This window comes from Aythya marila (genome assembly GCF_965140915.1).
Source record: "Aythya marila genome assembly, chromosome: 3".
NCBI classification, from domain to species: Eukaryota; Metazoa; Chordata; class Aves; order Anseriformes; family Anatidae; genus Aythya; species Aythya marila.
Genome location: NC_139044.1, coordinates 74,302,058 through 74,326,648, shown reverse-complemented (window position 1 = coordinate 74,326,648; position 24,591 = coordinate 74,302,058). Strand labels below are relative to the sequence as shown.

The following is a 24,591-nucleotide window of genomic DNA, read 5'->3' as shown; positions in this document are numbered from 1 at the left end:
TTGATCTTCTATTTAAGAAAGATTTTCTTCTGCATATGTTCATTACTGGACACTGAGAGTGATGTTCATACTGGACACTGAGAGTGATGTTCCTTGGAGCTGTGATAACAAAATGCTAAGAGTAATACCTTATAAATCTCAAATGTAAGAGCTTATTTTGAATATAAACTGAATTTGATATTTACTGTTCTGCTTCTGCCTCTAGAGGGTGTCTAGTAATGATCTGATAAAAGGATAAAAAGGTATGTTGGATGTTGATAAGAAAGCGAAGTAAAGGATCTAGAAAAGTATATTTTAAAACTTAGTATACACTAAGTCTCAAAAAGATTCCATTATGTTGATGTTACTTTTAAATTATTTTTAGTCTGATTTTATGTAAGTCTGTGTCGTCTCACAGGAAATGAGGAAAAAATTATGTTCAGATTTACCTATGTTGTGTTGAGCCTCATTCTATCCTCAGAGAGAGGGGGAATTCTGATAATATTTAAAGCTCTGCAAATGAAGAGAGACAAATATGAATTTGGGAAGTTTTGTCTCAGAAGGTAAATTGTTTTGTTTACAGCAACAAACACCTGTAACGCAAGTGCTAAAAGTGAGCATCACTAAGTATGCTTACTTCCTATCCCCTTTCCTTAAACTTACAGAAACAATGTCTCCCATGTTGGGTAATGTCTTTTGTACAGCATCTTACTACACACCTGTCAAAGGCAGAATACAGAAGAGAGAAGATATAAGAAGATAAAGAAGATACAAGGAGAGAGGGAGAGAAGAATGCAGAAACAAAAGATTTTTTTTTTTTTTCAAATTGCAAAACTTTATATTTGCAAAACTTTATATTTTGAGCAAACAGAAAAACTTAGACCAGACTGAGGCCTTTGAGGCCCAAACATAGTAGAGAAATAACTTCACATTCTTTACTTTTACTAAAAGACTATTCTAAACATAAGTCAAAACCTGGTACAAAAACAACAACAACAAAACACACCAAGAAAATGAAATCAATTTTAAGGTTTCTAATACTGGATCAAATGTAGAAATGGATCTCTTAAATGTTGGCATTCATGGACTTTCAGTTTGTACCTCTGCTTCTTAAAATGGATAGTTAAGATAACCACTTTCAAATCAATTGTGCCTTTGGCCAATGACTATGGTGTTTAGGATTGTTTTCTGAGTCTAAAAAATGCCCTTGCTGCTCCTTCCCAACATTGATTTGAAGTAAACAAAAACAAAAACAAAACAAAACAAAACAAACAAACAAAAAAACAGGATTATAACCTTCTTTTCTGCATGCTCTTTCCGTTTTATATAAAAAGATATAGGTGCACATCCTGAGGTTTCTATGAAGTGCTCTGATCTAGTGCAGAAGGTGGATGGATGGTGCACAGGGTTCATCCTGGAAAACCATAGGAACTTATAGATCCAGCCCTTTTCCTGGAGAGAGATTTTAGCTGTATAAAATCCCAGTGTGTGCACAATCTACAGTAGTGTGGAAGAATAAATGCAGTTTATCTAGTAGGAATAATAAAAGAAAAATTAATAGCTAGTATTTTTCTTTTATGTTTACATTTAATATTTCAGTCATTTAAACTAATGTAGAAGTTGTGTTCCTTTATGTGGTGTAAGAATATATTCTAATGGTAATTTTTAGCTGATTGTAAGGCACTGCCTTTCTCACTTGCAGAGCCCAAGAGGTGCTGCTGATTTTATTTTTGGAAAAGACAAACTCTTTCTCATTCACAGGTGAAATGGTGTGTGCAGTACTTTGATACATTATTACTTTCCATCCATCCCTCTTTGGAGTTCTGTGTTTCTCTTGATGCGGTTCCAGTTTCTAAAGATGAAGATTTTAAGTCATGCTCATAAGTCATCTGTGGCATACCATGCAGACATTGATAGAGTTATGTCAGAGATGATCTAGACTCATGATAAAATCAACATAAATATATACACTTCTTTATTTAAAAACTGTCCATAACAGGATCAGTTTTGGAATACATTTACTTTAAAGAATGGTAAAGACATTCACTGACAGTTTTTTTGTCATTCACTTACCGTATTTTTTCTCACCCAGAGACAGATTTGGAAAGCATTGTATTTTTCATGCCTTTGAAAGCTACAATGTGGATTTATTCAGAAAGGCTGCTTCATAGAAATGAAATTAACTTAAATTTTTAACACCATAGACTCTATATCATTTAAAATAACGTAGAATAAAATGAAAAATAATGGCTCAGGTCTGGTCCCATTGAAGATAATGGCAACACTCACATTACGTTTAAGCAGAGTGAAATCTGATTGAACAAATAGAGAAAGTCTCTATTTTGTCACTCTTTGACAGAGTCTTATTCCTCTGTGTTCATTTGTTGTCAGATGTAGCCTGTTTTAGGCCACAATTCGACTAATAAATAAGCAACCCTCATCACCAAAGCACTTGAAAATGTACTTTTAACGGTTTCTGTAGTAGAGATGGATTACTGGATTAGTCTTATGAAAACAAATAGCCAGAGTTTTCTCATTAAAAATGCAAAAGATTTAAGGTTCAAAAATACAGACTCAAATATAACTCTATATCTTTGTAGATCTATGGTTTGGGATAATATACAAAACCAGGAACATGATTAATCAATAAAAGTAAACAATTTTGTCAAGAGTAAGATTACACACATTTTTTTTTTTTTTTTCATTGAAAAGAACGGCAATTTGCAAATTACAGAAACAAAATGGATGTGGTGATTAAAAGGATTATAAAAAAGCTACCAAGTGCTGGTAATGTGTTCAATTCTAGCGTGGAAATGGAAAGAAATGTTGCTAAATAGACAGCTGTAATAAAAAATCACTTCTTCATTTCTATTCGTTGCTTTAAAAAAACAGCACTACTTCAAAATATTTAATCATTTAAATTCTTTCCCAAGCATAGATTCAGAGCAGTGTGCATTAGCTATTCATGTGATTTCTTTAAAGATCATATTATTTGAATATTTTACTTTGCTGGAAAATTCAACTTGCTTTATTATCATGCGTTAGAAAGTTTCTAAGAGACAGCATTATGACAAATATTTAGATTAATACATATTAATGTAACAGCATAACTAATGACTAGAAAAAAATATACCATGTAGAAAGTGATGCTGTGAACAGTTTCATACATTATTTAATTATGACTTTTGCATTTTATATCTTAATTCTTTAGTTTTCCAAGTGGAGTTTCTTCTGTTTACAAAATTTGAAACAACTGCAGAAAGAAATACGTATTTCTTTTATTATCTTGTATTATTAATAGGACAAAACACTCTCTTTTTCAATTTTCTATTTGAACCTATTCATATTTCTTAACAAAACTGTTGGTTGATATTGCCTTGGAATATTCATTTTCCACAGGAGAAAGTACAGTTCTGACTGTAATTCTTCTCTGCATGGCATAGGGGAATTGTGTTAAACATCATGTATCATCGGTACCAAAGCCTGGTACTCAGTGATGTTCACTCCCTGTCTCTAAAATATGGAGCTGCATATTTATGAATTTCAGGAGGGTTCTTTTTTTTCTAAATGTGCAAGGTGATATGTATTCTACCAGTAGTTCCTTACAGAGCATGTACAATTCAATAAACATAGAAATGTCTGTAATAAAAACTTATGCAAAATAAAATACATGGAATACAAATAAAAATCCTATCAAAATGAGACTTTTGAAATATCACGGATTCAAGTCTGATCTGTATTTGTTTAATATGACTGTCTGATACCTTAATCCATGCAGAGCAGTACATTGTTCCAAGAGCACTTTGATTAATGTGGTTCAGGTTAGGTTTGCACTAGGCTTACTAAAACATATCATATTAGCACATTATTTTTCTATCCATTTAGGCAACTAAGAGAAATATGCTTCACTACTGTGTTTAATCATGACTGTTTTGTAGAATAAACAAGGCCTAAAGAGTATTGACTTAAGTTAATTAGAATTTGATTTAATGGATTTGGAGGACTGCAAATGAATCTTTTATGCAAGGGTGAGACTCCTTGCAAGAGTCTTACTTATATGGGGCTTTGTAAACAACTTATAGAATATAAAAAGTAACTCCAGATATCTGTCATCCTCAAACTTACAGTATTACTGTGACTGTTTTCTTTATAGAACAAGGAAATCTACTTTAACGTTAATAGGGAGTTACATAGTTTGATGGGGAAATGTACTGCTTGATTGAAGTTTATGTGATCCTGTCATACACAGATTGTAAATGATCCATTTTTGTTTTAAGGTGTTGCATATTTCAAGAAACTACTTGTAATATTATTTTTATTTATTTATTTATTTATTATTAATATGGGGACCAGAATTCTAAATTTTGGTATCCAGACTGTAAATGTTCCAGCTCTGGTCATAATATATTCATCTTTCTCTGTAGTTATTGTTTGTTATAAGAAAGAGGTGAGACTCTTGTGTCCTCAAAGCATTTCTGCTAATAAAATTTATCAACATTAAGTCTTTCACAGTAAATATTACAGAGGACCAGTAAGTAATACAGATCTGTTTGTCCTTCTTTTGAAAAAATAAATAAATAAATAAATAAATAAATAAATAAATAAATAAATAAATATATATATACACAGTGGTATGCAAAGCAAAAGAAATAATAAAAAAAAAACAACACCAGAAATAGGTGTTGCAAAGATTATTTTGTTAAACTATATGTAATACCAGTGCAAAGGATTTAGACAATAATTTATATTGAAAAGCTGTTGAATATACATGATTATCCTCATGTTCCAAACTGTGAGCATGAAAATTAGGATTATGGGATTTTTCAGATTTTACTTTATTTCAGTAAAAACAGCAAGAACATTTTTATTATATACATATATATATATATATTTTTTTTTTTTCCATCACTTGTGATATATAGTTTCTAAAGCATGAAGAGTATTGCTTTATTTTCTGAAATTCAGAGAATCCTCAATAAAATCGTGAGAGTGGGAACAAAGGCATCTGCACAGCCAGCACTCCAGTGTGGCCTCCACAGCTCATCCCATATGTAGTGAAGCACAGCCCTGCCCTGCCCAGCTCTGAGGCTGGGTCAGCAGTTCTCAGCAGCCCCATTATTCTCTCTCACTCTCTCTTTCTGGGGGTTTGATTCTCATTAATGAATCCTGTGGCGATTTATAAGAGCCTACCCATTTCATAAATAGGACTGATCTTGAAGAGTTGGTTGGGAAGAAAATAGCCTGATTTACAGCTAGTGATCTCTTTCAGCAAAAGTCTTCTTGGTTTTGTAAAGGGCCATAAATTGGGAGAGAAAATTAATTTAATGCCAGTGATTATTTGAGATAAGATATATACATATATATACACACAAACATTTGTAGGTTTAAGCCCCATTCTTCCATGGTTATATATATTTATATAAGTGATCTTGGTGACCACAATGTGGTTTCTAATGTGTGTGTATACAGGTACTTGACTGTAAAGACGGGTATTGATTGTGAAAAGAACAGTGCATGACACTGTTTCTGCACATGTACATGTTAGGTATCTCAATTGTAATGATGAAACTGTTCTGCCCAGTAAATGTGTGTGCAGATCTTTGCCAGATTAATGCCCATGTTGCCAGGACCATGAAACATTACAGGAAAATCTGTCAAATATGCTAATTGAAGAAACAGAGAGGATTTAATACTTCTTTTCTGTTATTCCCTGGCCTCACTGAATTTAGATAATTCTTGAAACAAGACTAATGAAGATAGTTTCTTTTTCAACACAGGCCTTTCCTGTCCGCCAGACTTAAGGAAAGTAAATATCTCTTGGATATCTGTGTTTTTATTGATCTGGGTAGTGATTAATACTTGCTGTGGGGAAAAATCATCTCCTGTCATACTTCATAATTAAATATGATTTTCATAATCTGCAAAACTAATATGCTTTTTTTTTTTTTTTTTTTTTTTTTTTTTTTTTTTCCTCGTCAGGCCCAAAGAGTTCACTACAGATTATTAGGTATAGTGATCACTTAATGTGTATGGTCCTTTCTTCTTCTTTCAGTTTCCTTTGCACCATTACAGAAGAGTGAGAAAGCAGTTCCCCATCCCTCTTCAGTGGAGATGCACCTGATAAGCTTTCCGTGGAGACTTTCAGTCATCCAGCAGTCCCCACTGCATTGCTCAGCTTCTGCCTATGCCACGGGTCTCATCATTAAAAGGATGGGCTGAGAAACATAGTGAAAAAAAGTGGTTTTGGTTTGTGTGTTTGTTATTATTAATAATATATACATATATTTAAAGCAACAGAAATCAGGAACTCTAAATGGAGCTGGTACACATGTGAATAGTTTAGGAGGATATCATTTATTCCTGACACCCCTTCACCCCCCAAAAAAAATAATTATTAATAGGAGTAAGTTTCTTTATCACCTGGAAGTTTTGTGCCAATGAGTGGGTTTTGTTTAACCTCTTATCTGTAACAGCTTTTCTGTTACTGAAATGCCACTGTGTGGTACAGCTTGGCTATCTCCTGGGCTTCCTGCTCCTGCTCAGCATTACGTGTCCCTGAGGCTGGTGATTTCCAGCTGTTATAAAGCTGGGGCTGCACTGCTGGGATGTGGCAGACAGCTCCCCAGGCTGCTCTGCCACAACAGTAGCCAGACTCCTATGCTCTGTCTGCATGCCAGTTTATGGGTGCTTTGGAAAAGGGAACATACTGGCTAGATTAGTTTCCACTGACTTGCTCTCTGGCTGAAGAAAAAAAAAACAAAAAACAAAAAACAAAAAACAAACAAACAAAACAAACAAACAAAAAAAACCATTAATTTTATACTTTGTTGTTAAAATTAACCAACCACCTAGAGCAATTCCTTGGCTAGTAACTTAGTGACTTTATTTCCTTAAAATGCAGAATAAGGATTGAAGTTTTATTATTATTATTATTATTTCTTCTTTTTCCTTCCTTATAAGAAGGGGAAAAAAAAAAAAAGAAAGGTGGGTGTGTAAGTGTGCAGAAGCAGCAGGTGTGCTCCAGGTGAGGGTGTCTGCTGGCCTGCTGGCCTTGAGGCTTCCCCTGTGAACAGAAACCAATGCAGACCAGGAAATAAAAAGAAATAATCAAGCTGTTCATGTCGGAGGCTGAGGAAACAGGCAGGTCAGCTTGGTTAATCATTGCCAAGATACATTTTACCGAGGTTCACTGCTGATCATATGACAGTTTGAGATGAGAAAACCTCACCGTGAGCTATAAGAACTGAGAATACTAACCCTGCTCTGGATTAGGTTTTCTGAATTATTTTATTTTTATGTTTTTGCTATTGGAGAGGAGGATTCACTTTCTCCTGCTCTCCCAAGAGTTTATCCCAGAGGCAGTTTTTGTGCTGCTTTCCTGTTCCGATGAGGAAGTGAAAAATTCCCTCCACATCTGCTCTCGCGCTTGGATACTCAGTTTTTACTCCTGAATCAGGAGCTGCCTGGAATGAACTCTCAGTGGGGCTCAGAGAGGAGCTTCCAGCTGTGCCAAGAGCTGTTTGATTTTGTGCCAAAGGAGGAAGAAGGAAAGAAATCCTGCAAAGCTCTGAAATACTGATGGGGCAAAAGTTGGTCTAAGGATATTGCAACTGAGAAAAGCGAAAGAAGAGACGAAGCAGAGCAAGGCACAAGGAAACAGGATGGGAAACATCTGTCGGAAGTACTGCACCTGTTTGGAGCCCTATATCCCTTGCTTATTCTCAGTGAAGGAACATGAAAAGGAAGACAAAATTGGCCAAACTTTTCCCAACCTTGCTGTGATATCCACTGACAACCAGAGAAATGAGGAAGCCAAAGAGAGTGAGAAAAAAAGCAAGCCCTTACCTCCTTTGCCTGGCCAGCATCTGGTGAACATTTGCAACTTCGTGGCACTCTTCAGCTATGAGGCTCGTACAGAGGAGGACTTGAGCTTTCAAGCTGGGGAAAAGCTTGAAGTGCTGGATGCATCCCACGAGGGCTGGTGGTACGCTAGGCTCCTCCTGCCGCCAGGGTCAGTCTCTCCTGGCCGCAAGCTCCAGGGCTACATCCCTGCCAACTACATAGCTGCTGACCAGAGCATCAAAGCTGAGCCGTGAGTAGCCATGAAATGCGTGCCACAGTTCCTTTTCTGTTGGGCTAAGTGGGTTTGGAGCAGGCAGTTGTGACATTGCTTCCCACTGAGTAGTAACCTGCAACAGTGCACCTCCAGTGGTGCTACCAGCAATACTGCTAGTCAGTGCATGTGAGGAAAAGGTGAAAGAAAATCAGTTGCAAAAGGCAGAGTGTTGGGGGTTCTGTAGTGGTTTAAATCATTTCCATCTCTGATATACCCCCATGATCTGCTGAAAAAGCACCTGGCAATATCAGGCTGGTTATCACTGTGATGGTTCATTATTGTTTTTCATCTAACAATTATTACTGTGGGTCAGATGCTTTCCAGATTGTAAGAAGGTATCACTCCCACCCCAAATAGCCTTCAGCCTAACCAGTTGTGGAGTTGTCAATTAGAGTCCAGGAAGCTACCTTTACACTTTCAAATCTTGTTACAGATGATGGGCGAGTCTCTAACAGATAAGATTTATAGTGTGTTTTTTTTTTTTTTTTTTTCTATTTATATTTTTTTCTCCTCTGTAAGCAAATCACTACTCAGTAAAAATTTAACTAAAGTACTGCAAAAGACAAAGGTGTGGATATAGCAAAGGAACAGGCTGAATTTCTTAGTTTCACAGAGTTTAACTATGCAGATCATGTTCTTCTGCCCCTTCAAAACATGTCTGATCTTGTTTGCCATTCAGAACTGGAGCAGACATCACATGGAATCAGTTACTCGTATACCTAGTGAGGACGATTAAGGTCTGTGTCAGGCCAGGATGCAGAGTTACTTTTGTGTGCTTCAATCATAGGTAACATCTTCTGCTGAAATAACACTCACTGCTGTTCCTGAAGTGTGTCTTGGCAAAAATTATCAGTGTGGAAAGAGACAGCAGAAATGGTGTTAGTCTCTGAATTCATTTTGATTTTAAAGGAATGATATTGCAACTTTGCAGTTAAATCTCATCTGGACCTGAAACATCTCCAATCTGATCTGCCCACCGTACTGCCCAGGGCTAAGAACACCGGCTCGGATATGGTTATGAGTATTTTATCAGCTGTAAGATGTGTAACATAGGGCAACTATGAGATTCCTCTCTAACCTGAAGACTTTAATTTCCAGAATCTGACCAGCTGTTGCTATTTCTGTATTAAGGCAAACAACATTTTCAATGGTTGTGTTCAAAAGAATTCTTCCAATTGCAGAAATTAATCTGCAGAAAAAACATTTTCTGAACACAAGGGGTGGTAGACTCTAATTCAACTCATCTTGGCCTTTGCTCCCTTTCAAGAAGTAGTCTTATTACAAGTCTTCTAGGATTGCTGTTTGCTATTAATACTTTGCAAGTAAGTTTTCTCAGTTACAAAATCAAGTCTCAGCTCTTAAGCTTCCTCTTATCTTTGTTGTGTAGTTAACTTTGATAAAGTGCATTTCAACATAACAGTTTTTTTTTTTTCTTGTAATAGAATGAAATTTATTTCTTTATACTTTTTTTTTTTTTTTAATTATTTTCTTCCTTTATTAATCATGACTATTTTTTTATTTTTGGCAAAAGTTTTGTTTGTTTTAAATTCTTTTTATTTTCACCAGATTTGTAGAACAGTGGACATAGAGAGCTATTAAAGCTCTAAGATGAAGTCATTCCTCCAAAATGTTTGACATTTGATTTAATAATTTAAACTTAATTTGATACCAAAACATTTCTGGAAAAATATGCCATTTTTTCTCAAATTTCCTTCTAAGTCCATTGGCCTTAGTGACCTTCAATGAAACAAAATACAGATCTGCTTATTGTCAGGTCACACAGAGACACTTTTCTACAGTCATAAAAAAACTTATGTTGGTAAAGGCCTCAGAAGGACATTTGAACCAGTTGCCCCAACTCAAGGCAAAAATAAAGTTTGACCAGTCTGCTTAGGGCTATTTACAGTCAAGCTTTTCAATCTGATGGTGATGATTTTTCCTCTTGTATCTGGTTGGAATATTTCTTGCTATAATTTCCTCCAAGACTTCCATTTCACCCACCCTATATATTTGACACCTTTATTATCCTACTGAAACAATGAAAGCAGCAGTAGTGATGGTGTTTTAAAGAGATAACACTTGCTTTCCCTTAAGTAAAAGGAGGAACATGAAAAAGTTATTATATTTTCTCTTTAATTAAAAGTCAATGTTTTAATCACATTCTCTGCCTGAAATTTAAATTTAACTTCTTTCATCTTTCCATTTTGATTTTAATTAGCTTTCTCATTTGGTGTTGGACAATTGCTTATGGCCATAACATACATATCTGTGGAAACTGGAAAAGTTTTTATTGTATCCTTCCATCTTTTTACCAGTTCTTCATGTTTCCAGCACGGAACTGATAAAGAATGGAAGACTTGTAATCCGTGTCACATATAAATGTACATTCTCTAGCACCATCTAGCTTCTGTATGTCTGCAGAGAAAATGGATGTTTTAGTTTATTTCTAGAAAGTATTTCGAACTTACTAGATCAAGACAAACTGGAAAACCTGTTCCAGGAAGCAGATTTCATGATTATGCAAATGCCTGGGTCACTGTCTCATGCACGTATAGGAATTTGTGAAAGTAATGATTTTTTTTTTCTTTCACTTTTTGAGCCTTGAATTTGTGAACTAATATCTGCAAGAAAGGTAGGCAAAGACACTCATTGACAGACAATAACAAGCATTCATTTAGTGGTGTGTCTTCATCACACCTAGAGCTCAAGAAGGGGAAGTCCTTAAAAGGCCTTTAGCATCTGAAACTGGCTTATAAGGTTCTTTAAAAAGCAATATTATAGTGCTTCCAATCTTCAATTCATCACACGAGTCTTAGTAAGACTTGGAAATAAAACAAACTGACCATATTCTTTAACAGCTGATTTCAGCATGGTTGTAAATAAACTTTCAAAAAGAAAAACATTGATTCTCAATGCCTGCTTGGTAACCCCATAAATTCACTTAAATAAAGGGATACAAGGACATGAAATATTCTATAAATTATGTAATATCTTAGAGAAGACAGGGTCACTATGGAAGTTTAGCCAATATAGGCTTGAAAGCTGCATGCAGAACTATTGAATTTTGTTTGCTAATCACTTCAGTTTTGCCTGTAGCCATCAATATTATTAACAACAATATATATGTAGCCCTTTCTAATCAACGTTTTGATGTGGTCTGTATTGTAGAGCCAGTTAAGGATTGGTAAGTCTGTCAGGTTTTGTGTTGTCCATCCTGGCATGAGATAATGTGGGTGATTATTTATTCCCTGCAAGTGCCACAGCAGACTGTTTTGACTTTGCTGAAGTGTCTGTTTTTTTTTTTTTTTTTTTTTTAAGGGAGAAAGGCTTTTTTTGAAATTTTCCTTGGTAAGAAGGAAAATGAAATAAAATAAGACAGAAAAGTGAGGACCTTTGCTGTCTTGTCCTCATTTAAATAAGCTTTTCTTCCTGGATGTTTCTTGGACTCCATATAGTATAACTGAGGTAGTGCTGGTAAGATAGATTAATAACTGAAATGGAAGAAAGGAAATACAGTATCTTCAGCCTTTAAAAAAAAAAAAAAGTTTGATACTGCTTATAACAAAGAGAATTTTCATGTATTCTTGGCTATCAGAACATTCAAGCAGAAGTGATAAAAATGAGATTTCCTTACTGTGTTGCTTTCCTCTCATTACTGATTTTTTTTTCTAACACCTGCAGTACTCCTTACATGGTCTGAAAAAAAAGGCAGATTCAAGCTTTGCTGATGATAAATTAGCATCTATAAGAATGCTTAGCTCTTTTCTTCTTTTTATATCATAGATAGCAGGCAAAATAATAATCCAAACTTATTTTTCATTTTTAAGCAAGTTTGAGTGAGGTCACATCTGGTGCATCCAATGATTTGGGAATGCTTTTTCTTTTTCCCTGGGTCGAGGCACATAGGGTTTAGCACAAGGGAAGTGAAAAATGCATCTGGAGACACAGTTATATGATTTGCCTTGCTTTTTTAGCAGAGCATGATTAGAAAGAACAATCTGACTAACACCAAAATAGGAATAAATATATATATTTCCTCAGCAAGGAGTGTGACCTTACATTCTCTGTGCTTTCTCTGTGCCTGCTATTCTGTGCTATAAACAGGAACCATAGTAACACATTCAGCTGCCCTTACTTTATTATTGCCACTTGTTTTAACTAAACAAGAAAGCGACATAGTGCAAATTGTTATGGACAACAAATATGGCCCAGCTGGACAGTAAATTTTAATGAAGCAAAAATAATGATTAAAAAAGAAAACAAAACTGTTGGAGTGACATGAATTATTTACTAGAGGAAATGTAGAGTGTACTTAGAAGGGGCTCTCATCTACCATCTTGATGGACCTGTTGGCTGTTCATCGATAGTCAAGTTCATTTCATATGCTCCTCCCAACATTATTGACACAGTACTGCTGTGCTGAGGGAAGTAATTCCACACAAACTCCTAGCTGATTAGGACAATCAAGAGCACTGCAATTACTTGTAACATTTACTAGTTTCAGAAACGTTCCTTATTTCAGAGAGATTTCTGGGGTAGGTGTTTCCCAGCTGCTGGAAACTAAGCCCTAATCAACAAAACCTCACCAGTCAATTCCATAATGAGCTTTCTATACAACTCTTTGAAAGCAGAAGTGATTTGCAGGTTATTGTTGTCAGTCTCCATAGTTCATTCCTTTCTGTGGCCTGACTCACTTTTAACTATTTCATGTATTGACTGAATCTGAGTCACTCTACATGAGTAAGAAATTGTTCACCGAGCCAACCTGTTTCAGACTGTCTGAACATTCAGACTTATGGGGTTCCTTTTGTTCATGTGGGTCATTTTGCAAAGTGGTATTTAGAGCCACAATGGCTAGCAGCTCTTTCAAAAGTGAAACCTTAAATTCTTCTGAATACCTCAGAAATCTGAATGTGATCCACTGTGGTTTCAGCGCTCTCCCACTCTCGTAATTCCTTTCTGTATTACAGTACAAACTCTTGAGGACACCACCAGAACCAGCAGTAATCCTTGTAATGAAATGGGTTTGTAATATCTGTTCATTAGCTAGCATGGCTGGTTTATATTTCTCATGTTCCTGGAACCTGTCGCATTACATATGAAAGCTGTTTTTAACCAATTTTGGTAGAAAGGGATTCTTTATTGCCAATATATATATTTATCGTAAATCACTGAAAAGGCAGTATACGAACTCATAACTGAAAGAGATGGATGATTTTTTATATACTTTATGTATGTACCTGAATATACTTAATGCATGAATTTTTGTGTATGCACACATACGGACAGTTTATAAGCCTGATAGTTTTAAGACCATGTCAAATAGCTGGGTGATACAGGGTGTGTACCGCAAAGCCAGATCATGCGTTTGATCACATTTTTTCACCCTTTGTTTATGGCATCTGAACTACCTAGCCAGACTTTTGAATTGCCATGAGTGTTTGTGAATGCCTTTCTTGAATTTAAATTATGGAATGCTAAAACAAGACCCTAAATTTACTTAATTAACTTCATTAGTCTTGTCTCAACATTGTCATGCTATCTTCAAGCAAACCCCAAACATTTTCTTCAGCTCTGCTCATTTCTTAAATATACAGTGATAAAGTGAAGGAGATGGTTTACAGAACTATGCAAAATGTCAGGCTTTATCAAGTGCCAGCAGTATTTACATGTCCATGTATAATCCAAATGTGTATCACTGCTCAGAAACATGAAAGGAATTCTGGCATCACAGATGAGCAGTTTATGCAAGTTTATGCAAACTTGTCTAGTTTAGGTCACCTGGCAATGTGGTTTTCTAGATATATAACATTACTTATTCAAACTCTGAATAATGAAGAAATTCTTTCCTTTCTCTACTTTATATGGAATCAGTGTGTAAGTTATATATGGTAATTACTATGCAGTAGTTTCCATTACCACGTTGTGAAATATTTGACAATGAATGATGTCACAACCAGAAACAATATCTTTAAAGACTGAAAACATGGGCAGTTAGATTTTTTTTTTTTTTAAAATGGCATCATGAAACCAAAATGGCCTTTATGGCACATCATTGAAAAACAAAGACAACATTCTGGTCAGAATACCTTAACGGTCCTGTCTAATGGTTTTTCTTCAGACTCAATAGAAGTAAGGATTGTGTGTGTTAACCTAGATTAGTTGTTTGTGAGTGATGTTGGCAAAAACATTGGCCAGGTATTGTACAATAGTTACTATTTCTGCAATAGCTGTCTTTGACAGCTCTCTGCATAGCACAATGCAGACCCATGCAGAGCTCAGTCATCTCTGAACAGGTTTAGAAGAGAAGAATAGTAACCAGCAGCTCAGTCAGGCTAAGAAGTCCTAAAGTTGTGCTGGATTTAAACAAACTAGGTCAGGTATCTCTGTGAAGAATTATTCTGTAGCAAGTGAAGTGCACAGCTGGGTATAGAAGACTTTGAGGCTTTTTCTTGTGTGTGTAGGACCATAACTGTAACGAAAAGATTAAGTCACAAAACATACAAAATACCCTACAAGGTCAAACCAATGGCCCTTCTAGCCCAGTTACTCTGTTTCAGAAAGGATTTTATGAAAAGTGCACAGGCCTATCCACTTTCTGTGATCTGTTCCCTTTGTACTTCACCAGAGACTGGAACTGTTGTATAAGCAATGTTAGAGGGTACATCACTGCCATGTCTAATTACAGACCTATTGTCAAGTCTATTTAGCAAAAGCATAGGTGTTGACACTGCACAATTCTTTATTTCTGTTTGGAGACAAAGAGTAAGCTATAGAAAAAAGAAAAAAAAAAAGAAAAGAAAAGAAGCAAAACCCCAAAGCCAATCAACCAAACAAAAAACCCTTCTCATCTCTGCAGAAAGTTTTAGATTCCTAAACAAGGGTTTGGCTTTTTTATTTTTTATTTTTTATTTTTTTTATTTTTTTTCCAATTGTTGATTGTTCAGTCAGGAGTGACTGAAAAAAAAAATAAATCAAAAAACACCAAGCCACACTAAAAAATTAAATTATTTAGGCACAAAAAGAAATAGCAGTGTTGTCACAGTCCCTGTGAGATTCACCCACCTATTTCTTTACAGGCCATGCTTTCCTGTTTCCATCTGTCATAATGCCCAAGTCAACCTGGGTTGCAAATGTGAGTTATTTAACTGTGAGCAACTTACTGCCAAATTTATTTCACATCCTACTGAAGGTGCAGAGTAAGACCAGAATGTACCCTGTTATTATCTTATAGATGGTATCTTCTAACAAAATCCTTTAGCAGTGGTGTTTCTTGCAAATGTTATAATAAAGATGCAGCCTTCCCATAGCCTAAGTTAGACAATACACAATTTACCTCTCAATTTTATTTAAAACAGATTAGTAAAAGATATGATTGTTTATGTTTCATATATTTTCCCATAATAAAATATTTTGTTCCTTTTCAAGTCTCATGGGTGGCATCCCTGTCCATGGCGGGGGGGGGGGGTCGGTGGAACTAGATGATCTTCAAGGTCCCTTCCAACCCAAACCATTCTGTGATTCAGTGATTCATTCTAGGATTTATTCTATGATTCCAAGTCATGCAAGCAAAATAAAAATAGCAAAGAAATAATAGAATGTTTTAGGTCATATTTTAAAAAGACAAAATATTATCACATATTTACTGCTACATGTAAGAGATAAAATAGTATTCAGTGTTTTCCAAATAGCATTATATGGAGCATATTTGAAGGCACTTATTGCATTAGAACTCAAAAAATAAGTGATTAAAATCCTTAGTTAAGAAGCTAACGATGTCATTCAGGTTTGCACCTCAAAACTGCATTAGGAAAGCCATAAAAGAAATGAGAAATTAGAATGGAAATTGATATCTTTGCAATTTTCGGTCTCCAAACATGCTTAGAATTTATCTGGAAATAGTTTCTTCAGAAGATTATACAAAATATTGATAATGAACCAATAGCTTTTATTTACCACTTAAACTAGATAAAAATACATTCCATTTATCCATGCTGGTATGCTAATCTTAATCCATAAAAACTGGAAAAACAGAGCAGTGAATTAAATAAGGGATGGTTTCAGATGGGATTGCACTAATTGACATTTTCATTATTTCTTCACGGATTACTCTATAATCTCTTATGTTGTAGGTTTATCTGCAATAAAGTTCGTAAGCATTTTGCTTTAGCTTTCTCTCATTAAAGCAGATATATTGCTAGTATCCTGAAAAATAAATATTTTTTTTCTTTATTTGTAACACAAACAATTTTGTGGCACACCTTTTCAAAATGGACCACACAAGAAGAGGAAAAAAAATCTGAATCTTACATCTGGTAATTAATATATACCGAGTTTCAGAACTGATGAGAACTCACAAAACTCATTCTTCCTTTTGAAACTACTGGTCATTTGAGTTAGTGGAAGCCTCTCTGAAGGTATGCAGGAGTGTCTCTGCTCCTCTAAGAGTATCTGATCAAAGGAGCCATAAAGAACACACAGATACAAGTCTGACTCACACCTGATAAGGGAGGTGGTGATGATAAATCTCGTCAGCAGCAATGATTGATAAGGGTATATAGCATGCGGGAATGCTTTTTTTTTTTTTTTTTTTTTTTTTTTTTCTCTGTAAGATTATTTGACTGAGCACCTTGCCAAATTGGGAGGACAAGGAAATGGAGAGAGACAACAACAACATAAAAAACAGACCAATTCATATTAACTACAACTCAAGCAGAAACAAACCGAGTAAGTCACACCAATTGATGGGCTATATAGAAACTGGGGGCAAACTGAGACTTTGCAGTTGTTAAGGTGAAAACCTGGGGTCCAGGAGGCTGTTGAAGGCAGCACCTTATCTGTGGCCATCTGTGTGGCTGGCCATGTCTGTGTCCTCTACATGTGTCCATGCCCCTTGTGTGTGTATGTGTCTGGGATATGTGCTCAACTTTGCTACTGGTTGAACCTCCAAATGGGAAAGCAGCAGGTGCATCCATGGACTAGTGCTGAGGGAAGAGGCAGCCATCCCTAACTTCCCTAGCAGCCTCCTTTACCCTTACTCCAAAAAAAAGAGCCTTGATTATGTTCCTGTTATTTTATACTTTTCCCAAACTCCGACAGATTTACAAGAGTTTAGAAGTGTGTACGTATTCTCAGTCTCTAACACAGATGAATCAATTATATTTTCTACCTTTCTGACATGGTGCTGTGATCTCTTACAAAATAATCTGTATGTGTGGGTCTTGTGATGATAGTGCACATAGATTTTCACAGATGGGCTAGCCTTACTTCTAGAAGTCAAAAGTGTCTTTAGTGTGTCACCCTTCCCATCTGTCATCCTGAAAAGGCTACCCTAAAATCTGGGAGACTGCTTTGTTAAGACATTTGTGACCATGTGAAAGAGACAGTATGCTAGGGTAATGTTTTTAAAGTAAAAGAGAATATATTTAGGTTAGATATAAGGAAGAAATTCTTTACTGTGAAGTTAGATACTGGAACAGGTTGCTCAGAGATGTTGTGGATGCCCCCTCCCTCAATGTAATCAAGGTCTGGTTGGATGGGACTTTAAGCAACTTGGTCTAGTGGAAGGTGACCAGGATGACTAGGAAACAGATGATCTTTAAAGTCCCTTCTAACTAAAACCATTCTGTGATTTTCTTTCCCTTGGCTTGTGGTCATTTTAGGGTTCCAGACAGCACAATCCTTTTCTGATTACCCCTGGAGACTGAGTGAGACAGTGGAGGTCATTCTCTAGTGAAAAGTGACCTGAGAGAGGGCACAAGTCTGCTCAGACAAGTCTGCTTCCAGCAATAGGCTGAGGAAGTACGTGCCTGTGCCAAGAGAGCTCTGCCCAAAAAGCAGTGGAAAGATTTTAAACATCCTGTACAGCCATGTGGGGCTTTTTGTTCCTGAGGGCTTCTGTATTACTTCTGAGCAGAAGTGAATTTCATTGTAAGAGAAGAAAATAATTTTTCAGGAATGATTTTCTCAAGAAAATCAATTCAGTGCTTTTGGAAGCTGTAATGGTTTAAGTGAACATATGACTGAAAGATTTCTTGTACTTCTGAGTTTCCCTTAATGTTAAATCAATTGATGTTAGAAGTGCTTTGTACCATGTTAATATTAAGGCTACCTCAAGGTTTCAATTTTGTTCACCAGATGTTATGAATAGTAGAATCATAGAATCATAGAATCATAGAATATCCTGAGTTGGAAGGGACCCTTAAGGATCATCAAGTCCAACTCTCGACACCGCACAGGTCTACCCAAAAGTTCAGACCATGTGCCTAAGTTCACAGTCCAATCTCTTCTTAAATTCAGACAGGCTCGGTGCAGTGACCACTTCCCTGGGGAGCCTGTTCCAGTGTGCAACCACCCTCTCTGTGAAGAACCCCCTCCTGACGTCCAGCCTAAATTTCCCCTGCCTCAGCTTAACCCCGTTCCCGCGGGTCCTGTCACTAGTGTTAATGGAGAAAAGGTCTCCTGCCTCTTGACAACCCCTTACGAGGAAGTTGTAGACTGCGATGAGGTCTCCCCTCAGCCTCCTCTTCTCCAGGCTGAACAGGCCCAGTGACCTCAGCCGTTCCTCGTACGTCTTCCCCTCAAGGCCTTTCACCATCTTCGTAGCCCTCCTCTGGACACTTTCCAACAGTTTCATGTCCTTTTTATACTGTGGTGCCCAGAACTGCACACAGTACTCGAGGTGAGGCCGCACCAGCGCAGAGTAGAGCGGGACAATCACCTCCCTTGACCTACTAGCGATGCCGTTCTTGATGCACCCCAGGATACGATTGGCCCTCCTGGCTGCCAGGGCACACTGCTGGCTCATATTCAACTTGCTGTCTATCACGACCCCCAGATCCCTCTCTTCTAGGCTGCTCTCCAGCGTCTCATCGCCCAGTCTGTACATGCAGCCAGGGTTTCCCCATCCCAGGTGCAGGACCCGGCACTTGCTCTTATTGAACTTCATGCGGTTGGTGATCGCCCAGCTCTCCAACCTGTCCAGATCCCTCTGCAAGGCCTTTACGCCCTCATTTGAGTCCACAACTCCTCCAAGTTTGGTGTCATCAGCAAACTTGCTCAAAATACCCTCTATTCCTACATCCAGATCATTTATAAAAATATTGAAAAGTACCTGCCCTAAAATGGAGCCTTGAGGGACCCCACTGGTGACCGCCCGCCAGCCTGACGCAGCTCCATTTACCATAACCCTTTGGGCCCTGCCCGTTAGCCAATTGCTCACCCATCGTATGATGTTTTTATTTAGCTGTATGGTGGACATTTTGTCCAGTAGGATCCTATGGGAAACCGTGTCAAAAGCCTTGCTGAAGTCCAAAAAAATCACATCAGCTGGTTTCCCTTGGTCCACCATACGGGTGATCTTATCATAAAAGGAAATCAGGTTAGTTAGGCAGGACCTACCCTTCACAAACCCATGCTGGCTGGGACCAATGACTGCTTGACAGATGTTATGAATAGTAGAGCTCTTGTTACTTTTACAGTACATTTTAACAGTAGATCAGTACTTTTGTTCAGGTGTATGTTAACAAATGTGTAAAGACACTAGCATTGATGCAATATTTTACAATACTCTTGAGAACTCTGTGCAGCTGAAATAGGGCCTGAGGAACACATTTTATTTTTTTTTTATTATTATTATTATTATTATTATTATTATTATTATTATTATTATTATTATTTTATTAGGGTGATTGTATGGATATATTTCACAACAAAAGGCCCAAAGCACTTCCCATGCTTTGATGGGAAGTGCTGATAGCCAAAAACTGATGATAGCCTTTCATTTACTAGAAGACAAGTATTTTCATTTACTAGAAGACAAGTATTTTCAAACAAGTTTTAAATGCAATGAAGTCCTTACCCAGGTACAAAACCACTATTGGGAACAAACTGATACACTAATTGACTTTAGCCACTTAAATTGAAGAAATACCAGTGATTTACATAATTAAAATACAGCAAAAAAAAAGTAATATATCACTTCCATCTCCAATTTATTTTCACATATAAAAGCACTTCAGAGAAGATTAGATGCAGATGAACAATATTCTGAAGAATGTGTGGAACTGTTGAAATGAATTACTCAATAGTGAATAATCTCTGGATGAGATTTATTTACGGAGATTAACTCAAATTAATTCTATCAGGCTGTGATTTGATTGCTATTTTATTATCTTTTGTTCCTATTGTACAATGAAGCTAGAATTGGGTGAGCTATGCTGATTTGCAGAGCCCATGGACTTGGCCTTGCAATACTATCCCTACAGGAGAAATCCCAGTCGCTTCCCAGCCATCATTGACCCAAAGATGTGATGGTTTGTTGTCTTGAAGGCTCTGTCTCAGAGCCACCACGTTTGTTTTTAATGCAGCTATGTCTTTCCCCAGGTGGCACCTTTCCCAGTGGAAACCTTGGGGAAAAAGGGGCAGCACTATCATCATGAAGGGTTTGAGTGTGGTGGTATTCACTTCAGAAATTTGAATGGACTTGGATATGGGGCAGAGCAGATGCATGGCCTCTCCCCCCTCTGGTCAGCCTGCATTTGGGGGAGGTCACCTGAGTGTGCCATTCACCTGAGCACGCTAGCCCTGGTGAGGCATGCCAAGGGCTGGGGAGAGAAGCTGCTGTGCAAAGCTGCATGCCCCAGCCAGAAGAACGCCTATAGGTATATAACTAACTAATAGACAGGGTTCACCACAGAGCCTTTGGCAGGGTTGCTGGGGTCCATCAACTATGGAAACACAGGGAAACCTGGAGCACATGCTTGATCCACAGACTTTGAAATATATTCTGTATCCCTCCCTTTTTTGCTGCCCTGAGAAAGAATCTGCCTTTCCTGTGGGCTCCCCCATGTGAGGCATGAGCACCATGCTCCAGGCTCTGTTTTGGTTTGCTCCCTACGTCAGTCTCAGGGCAAATTCAACAATGCATTTGCAGCACAATCAACTGTTATTATTAAGAAGTGAAAAATCAACATAGTACTATGCATAATCTCTTTTAACAGAATCACACGGCAATGCAGTTATGCCCTCTTGCAGTACTTACTGAAAAGGTGTAAACCCAATGTGTCATGGACTCTTGTATATTAATGCCTGACTAATCTTTTTATTTATGTTTACAATACAATAAATTTGTTCTGTACCGTAACAGGAAATGCCAATCTCTGTGGTGGATTTTACCACACTCACTGTTGAACATTACCTTATCCAAACAATCCCACGCAGTGTCTTACTGTAAAAGTCCCTAACGCTCTGACAGGCCTTTTCTTTAGGGCATAGCTTATTATTTCCAACAAAAACAGTGGGGTAACACAAAACAAAGCTATTTCTTAGACCACAACAGTTTTCAGGGGCCCAGGTTCCTTCTTTAAGACACATCTGCTGCCCTTCTCTCACACGAACAAATAATATTCTCCTGCAGCTTCTTCAGCTGGGCTCACCAGTCATTTGTTAGTGTAACCTGGGGACCCTTTCGGGTCTCAGGCATACATGAGATCGATCTGTCTGGGTAGGTGGGTGTTTCACGTGTTTAATAGGGCTATGTTGTGGTCAATGGGCTCATATAAGGTAAGCTATTGTTCAATGTTACAGTCAGGTTTTTAGCAGGTAATTAAAACAATTTTTATTTATTTATTTATTTATTTATTTTTTGGAAAGGTACTATACAATGTAACTGTGGTGAATCTGGTCCTTGAATCTTGAAGTACAAAACTTTTTTCTGTCCATAACTTGCAATTTCCTATCTCACTAAAAATAAATAGTAGCAAAAATTCTGCCCACTTTTGATGGTAGCTCATGTAATTTCAGTTCCAAAAGGATTGCCTGAGTTGTAACCATGTTACACTATCCAAATTATGTTGAGTAAGCATCTATGCATGGTGTGTATTCCAGCAAAATAGTGATTATGGTATGTTACAGAATGAGGTTCAAATTGCATTGTTTTAACTAAAGATGCTCTGGGTCATGGATGAGTATATCACTTATGCCTAAGTGCTCACATCTTAGTGCCCAAACCAACATGGGAAGAAAAAAGGGGGAAATGTCTCCCTTTTGAAGAAAGAAGCAGCAATGTTTCTCATTTTATTTGTTACCCTTTATTTTTGCCCCTAAGAAAAAAAAAAAATTAATTTTGTATCAAATTAAACTGAAGAAATTATAGGGTATTGTTTAGTTGTACCTTGTTTCCAGATAACTTAATACTTTCTCAACAAAGTTAAAAATAAACATTTATGTACTTTGATAGAAACTTCATTTGAAAACAGAAATAAGAAACAACTTTAAATATGAAAATTATTCAATTTGAATGTACATGTATTTACCACATAAGAACATAAGCTATAATATTTTGTTTTGAAAATATATACAGAAGTAGAGAAGTATAACTTAATTTTATTTCCTTTTTTTTTTTTTTTTTTTTTTTTTTTCCCCTTCTATATCTCTTCAGTTATCAACTCATTCGTTCTGCCACCTCACCAGTGAAACTCTCTCAAGTCTACCACAAATTTAGTATTTATGGAAAAATGCCAATCTATCAGCTATAATCTGTTAACAAGAACATTAGCAAAATGTTATCCAAAAGCTCAGAGGAAAATGGGATATGTTACTTTCCAAAAGTATGTCTTTCTAATTGTACTCATTAAAGAGAAATCACAGCATTGATCTCAAAATGTGGAAAGCACAGTGGGACTTATACTGCATTGCTCTACAGACAGTCATATACATGCAGACTTCTACATACTTGTGTAACATAAAATAATTATGTGCTGTTGGTTTTGATAGAACTATGCCACTTGTATAACATGGAAATGATCCTTTAGTTTTTCAGAACTATTCATATGTTCTGTGTTTTCCCATGTGGAAAGAAAAAACAACTTACTCCACCTGCCGTCACTGTGAAAAGACTCAGGACATCCCGGTCCAATACAGTGCATGCAGATGGTCTTCACTTAACTTTTAATAAGTTATTCAGCAACAAGGACCTAAGCAATACGTGACTCAGATCTTTACGTATGAAGCAAGTGCATTGTGGTTGTGTAAGATTAAACGCGCTACCTTATGTAATCAACCCTGAAAACCAGAATTTCTAGTTTCACTTGGAGTTTCACTAGTTTCTGATAAATAAGGAACTATTCTTATGCTGGCAAATAAGTTATCACAACAGAGCTGTGTCAATGTATAGGTACATTTTAAATGCGTTTTTATTTCAATATTGTCTAAGTTAGATACTTTCTGCAGCATGATAAGATTGTAATTGATTTCCTTATACAGATTGTAGAAGGCTGTTGTTACCAACACATTTCTTTAAGTTTTATTCTGACTATCTTGTTTATGACAGTACTTTGGGAAGTATGGATTAAACCAGTACATTTAACAGTGACCTCTAGTCAATAAATATATGATGAAAATGCATGGTAAAGTATTCTCTTGGCAAGCACTAGTGCAAGTAGAATGATGAAGAAAGGGAAAGGGAAAATATCTCTAGAGAGCACTGCTTATAGTGAGAGTTTCTCTGTGAAACTGTATCCCCAAATAGGACTGAAATCATTGCCAAAAATGTGTGCCTTGCAAAAGCAGAAGCTGGAAACCAGCATTTCATTAGCAGGTACAGTAGCTCAGGCAGCAGCAGGTTATAGTCCCTGAGCATGAAATGAAGTCTTTAGTTTTGTCATGTCTTTAACTTCTCTTCATCATTGTCTGTTAGCTCTGACTTTCTCTTTTCTCCCATCTCCTTGATGATATATTATGGTCCTCTCTGCTTAGAATTCTTAATATCCCATTTCCTCTGTCCATCCTGCATTGTCTTATATTGTTTTATATTCCTTCCTCTTAAATTTTGTCCTTGTACCATGCATTCTTCAATATCTGAAAATAAATAACAGTGAGAAGTACATGGTATTAAAAACAATCCCAGACAAGCCTGTAGAAAGGAAGAAGAGCTTTATGTCCAAAGAAGCTGAAACAGCCTGATATTTTCCAGCCTCTGCACAGCTGGTCTGCAAGCCTTAGAATAATTCTGGATCTTTCAGTGTGTAGATTCTTGTGCCATGACTGTGAAAGTTTACATTTTTGAGCACACTTATGAAAGGAATCTTTTGCAAGTTTTAATCATCATGGGTATATAGTTAGTATAGTTAGTATATAGTTAGACTATATACTTTTCTGTTTTTTCAATGTCCATCATTGGGTTCACTGTAGATTATAAAGGGAAGATTGAAGCAGCCAGTGCCCCTCTGCCACGCTCCACTTTACACATGCAGTTCATCACTTGTAAAGCACATCTGCTTCTTAGCTGTGTTATATCTGGGAAGGCTCTGATCTTTGCAGAAATGTTTGCTAATTTCTTAAAATATCAACTGTTGGGGAAATGGTATTACTTCATTAGGCTTATAATTAAGACAGCTTAATATTTTCTATCAGAAGGGCTTGTTTAGTTGCTTGCAAGTTTCCCAGGCTTTACCTGATTGGATGTAAATTTTCCGGGGCTAATACCAGGAAAGTAT

At 36.7% G+C, this 24,591-nt stretch overlaps 1 protein-coding gene across 1 annotated transcript in view; it reads left to right on the top strand.

Moving 5' to 3' along the window:
• The first annotated feature begins 7,179 nt into the window (after positions 1-7,179).
• Positions 7,180-24,591, top strand: part of FRK (fyn related Src family tyrosine kinase) — a 60,066-nt gene continuing 42,654 nt past the window's right edge. The window contains exon 1 of the mRNA XM_082757772.1: positions 7,180-8,071. Coding sequence (XP_082613898.1) covers positions 7,641-8,071 — 431 coding nt within the window. The 5' untranslated portion in view covers positions 7,180-7,640. The remainder of the gene's footprint in view (positions 8,072-24,591) is intronic.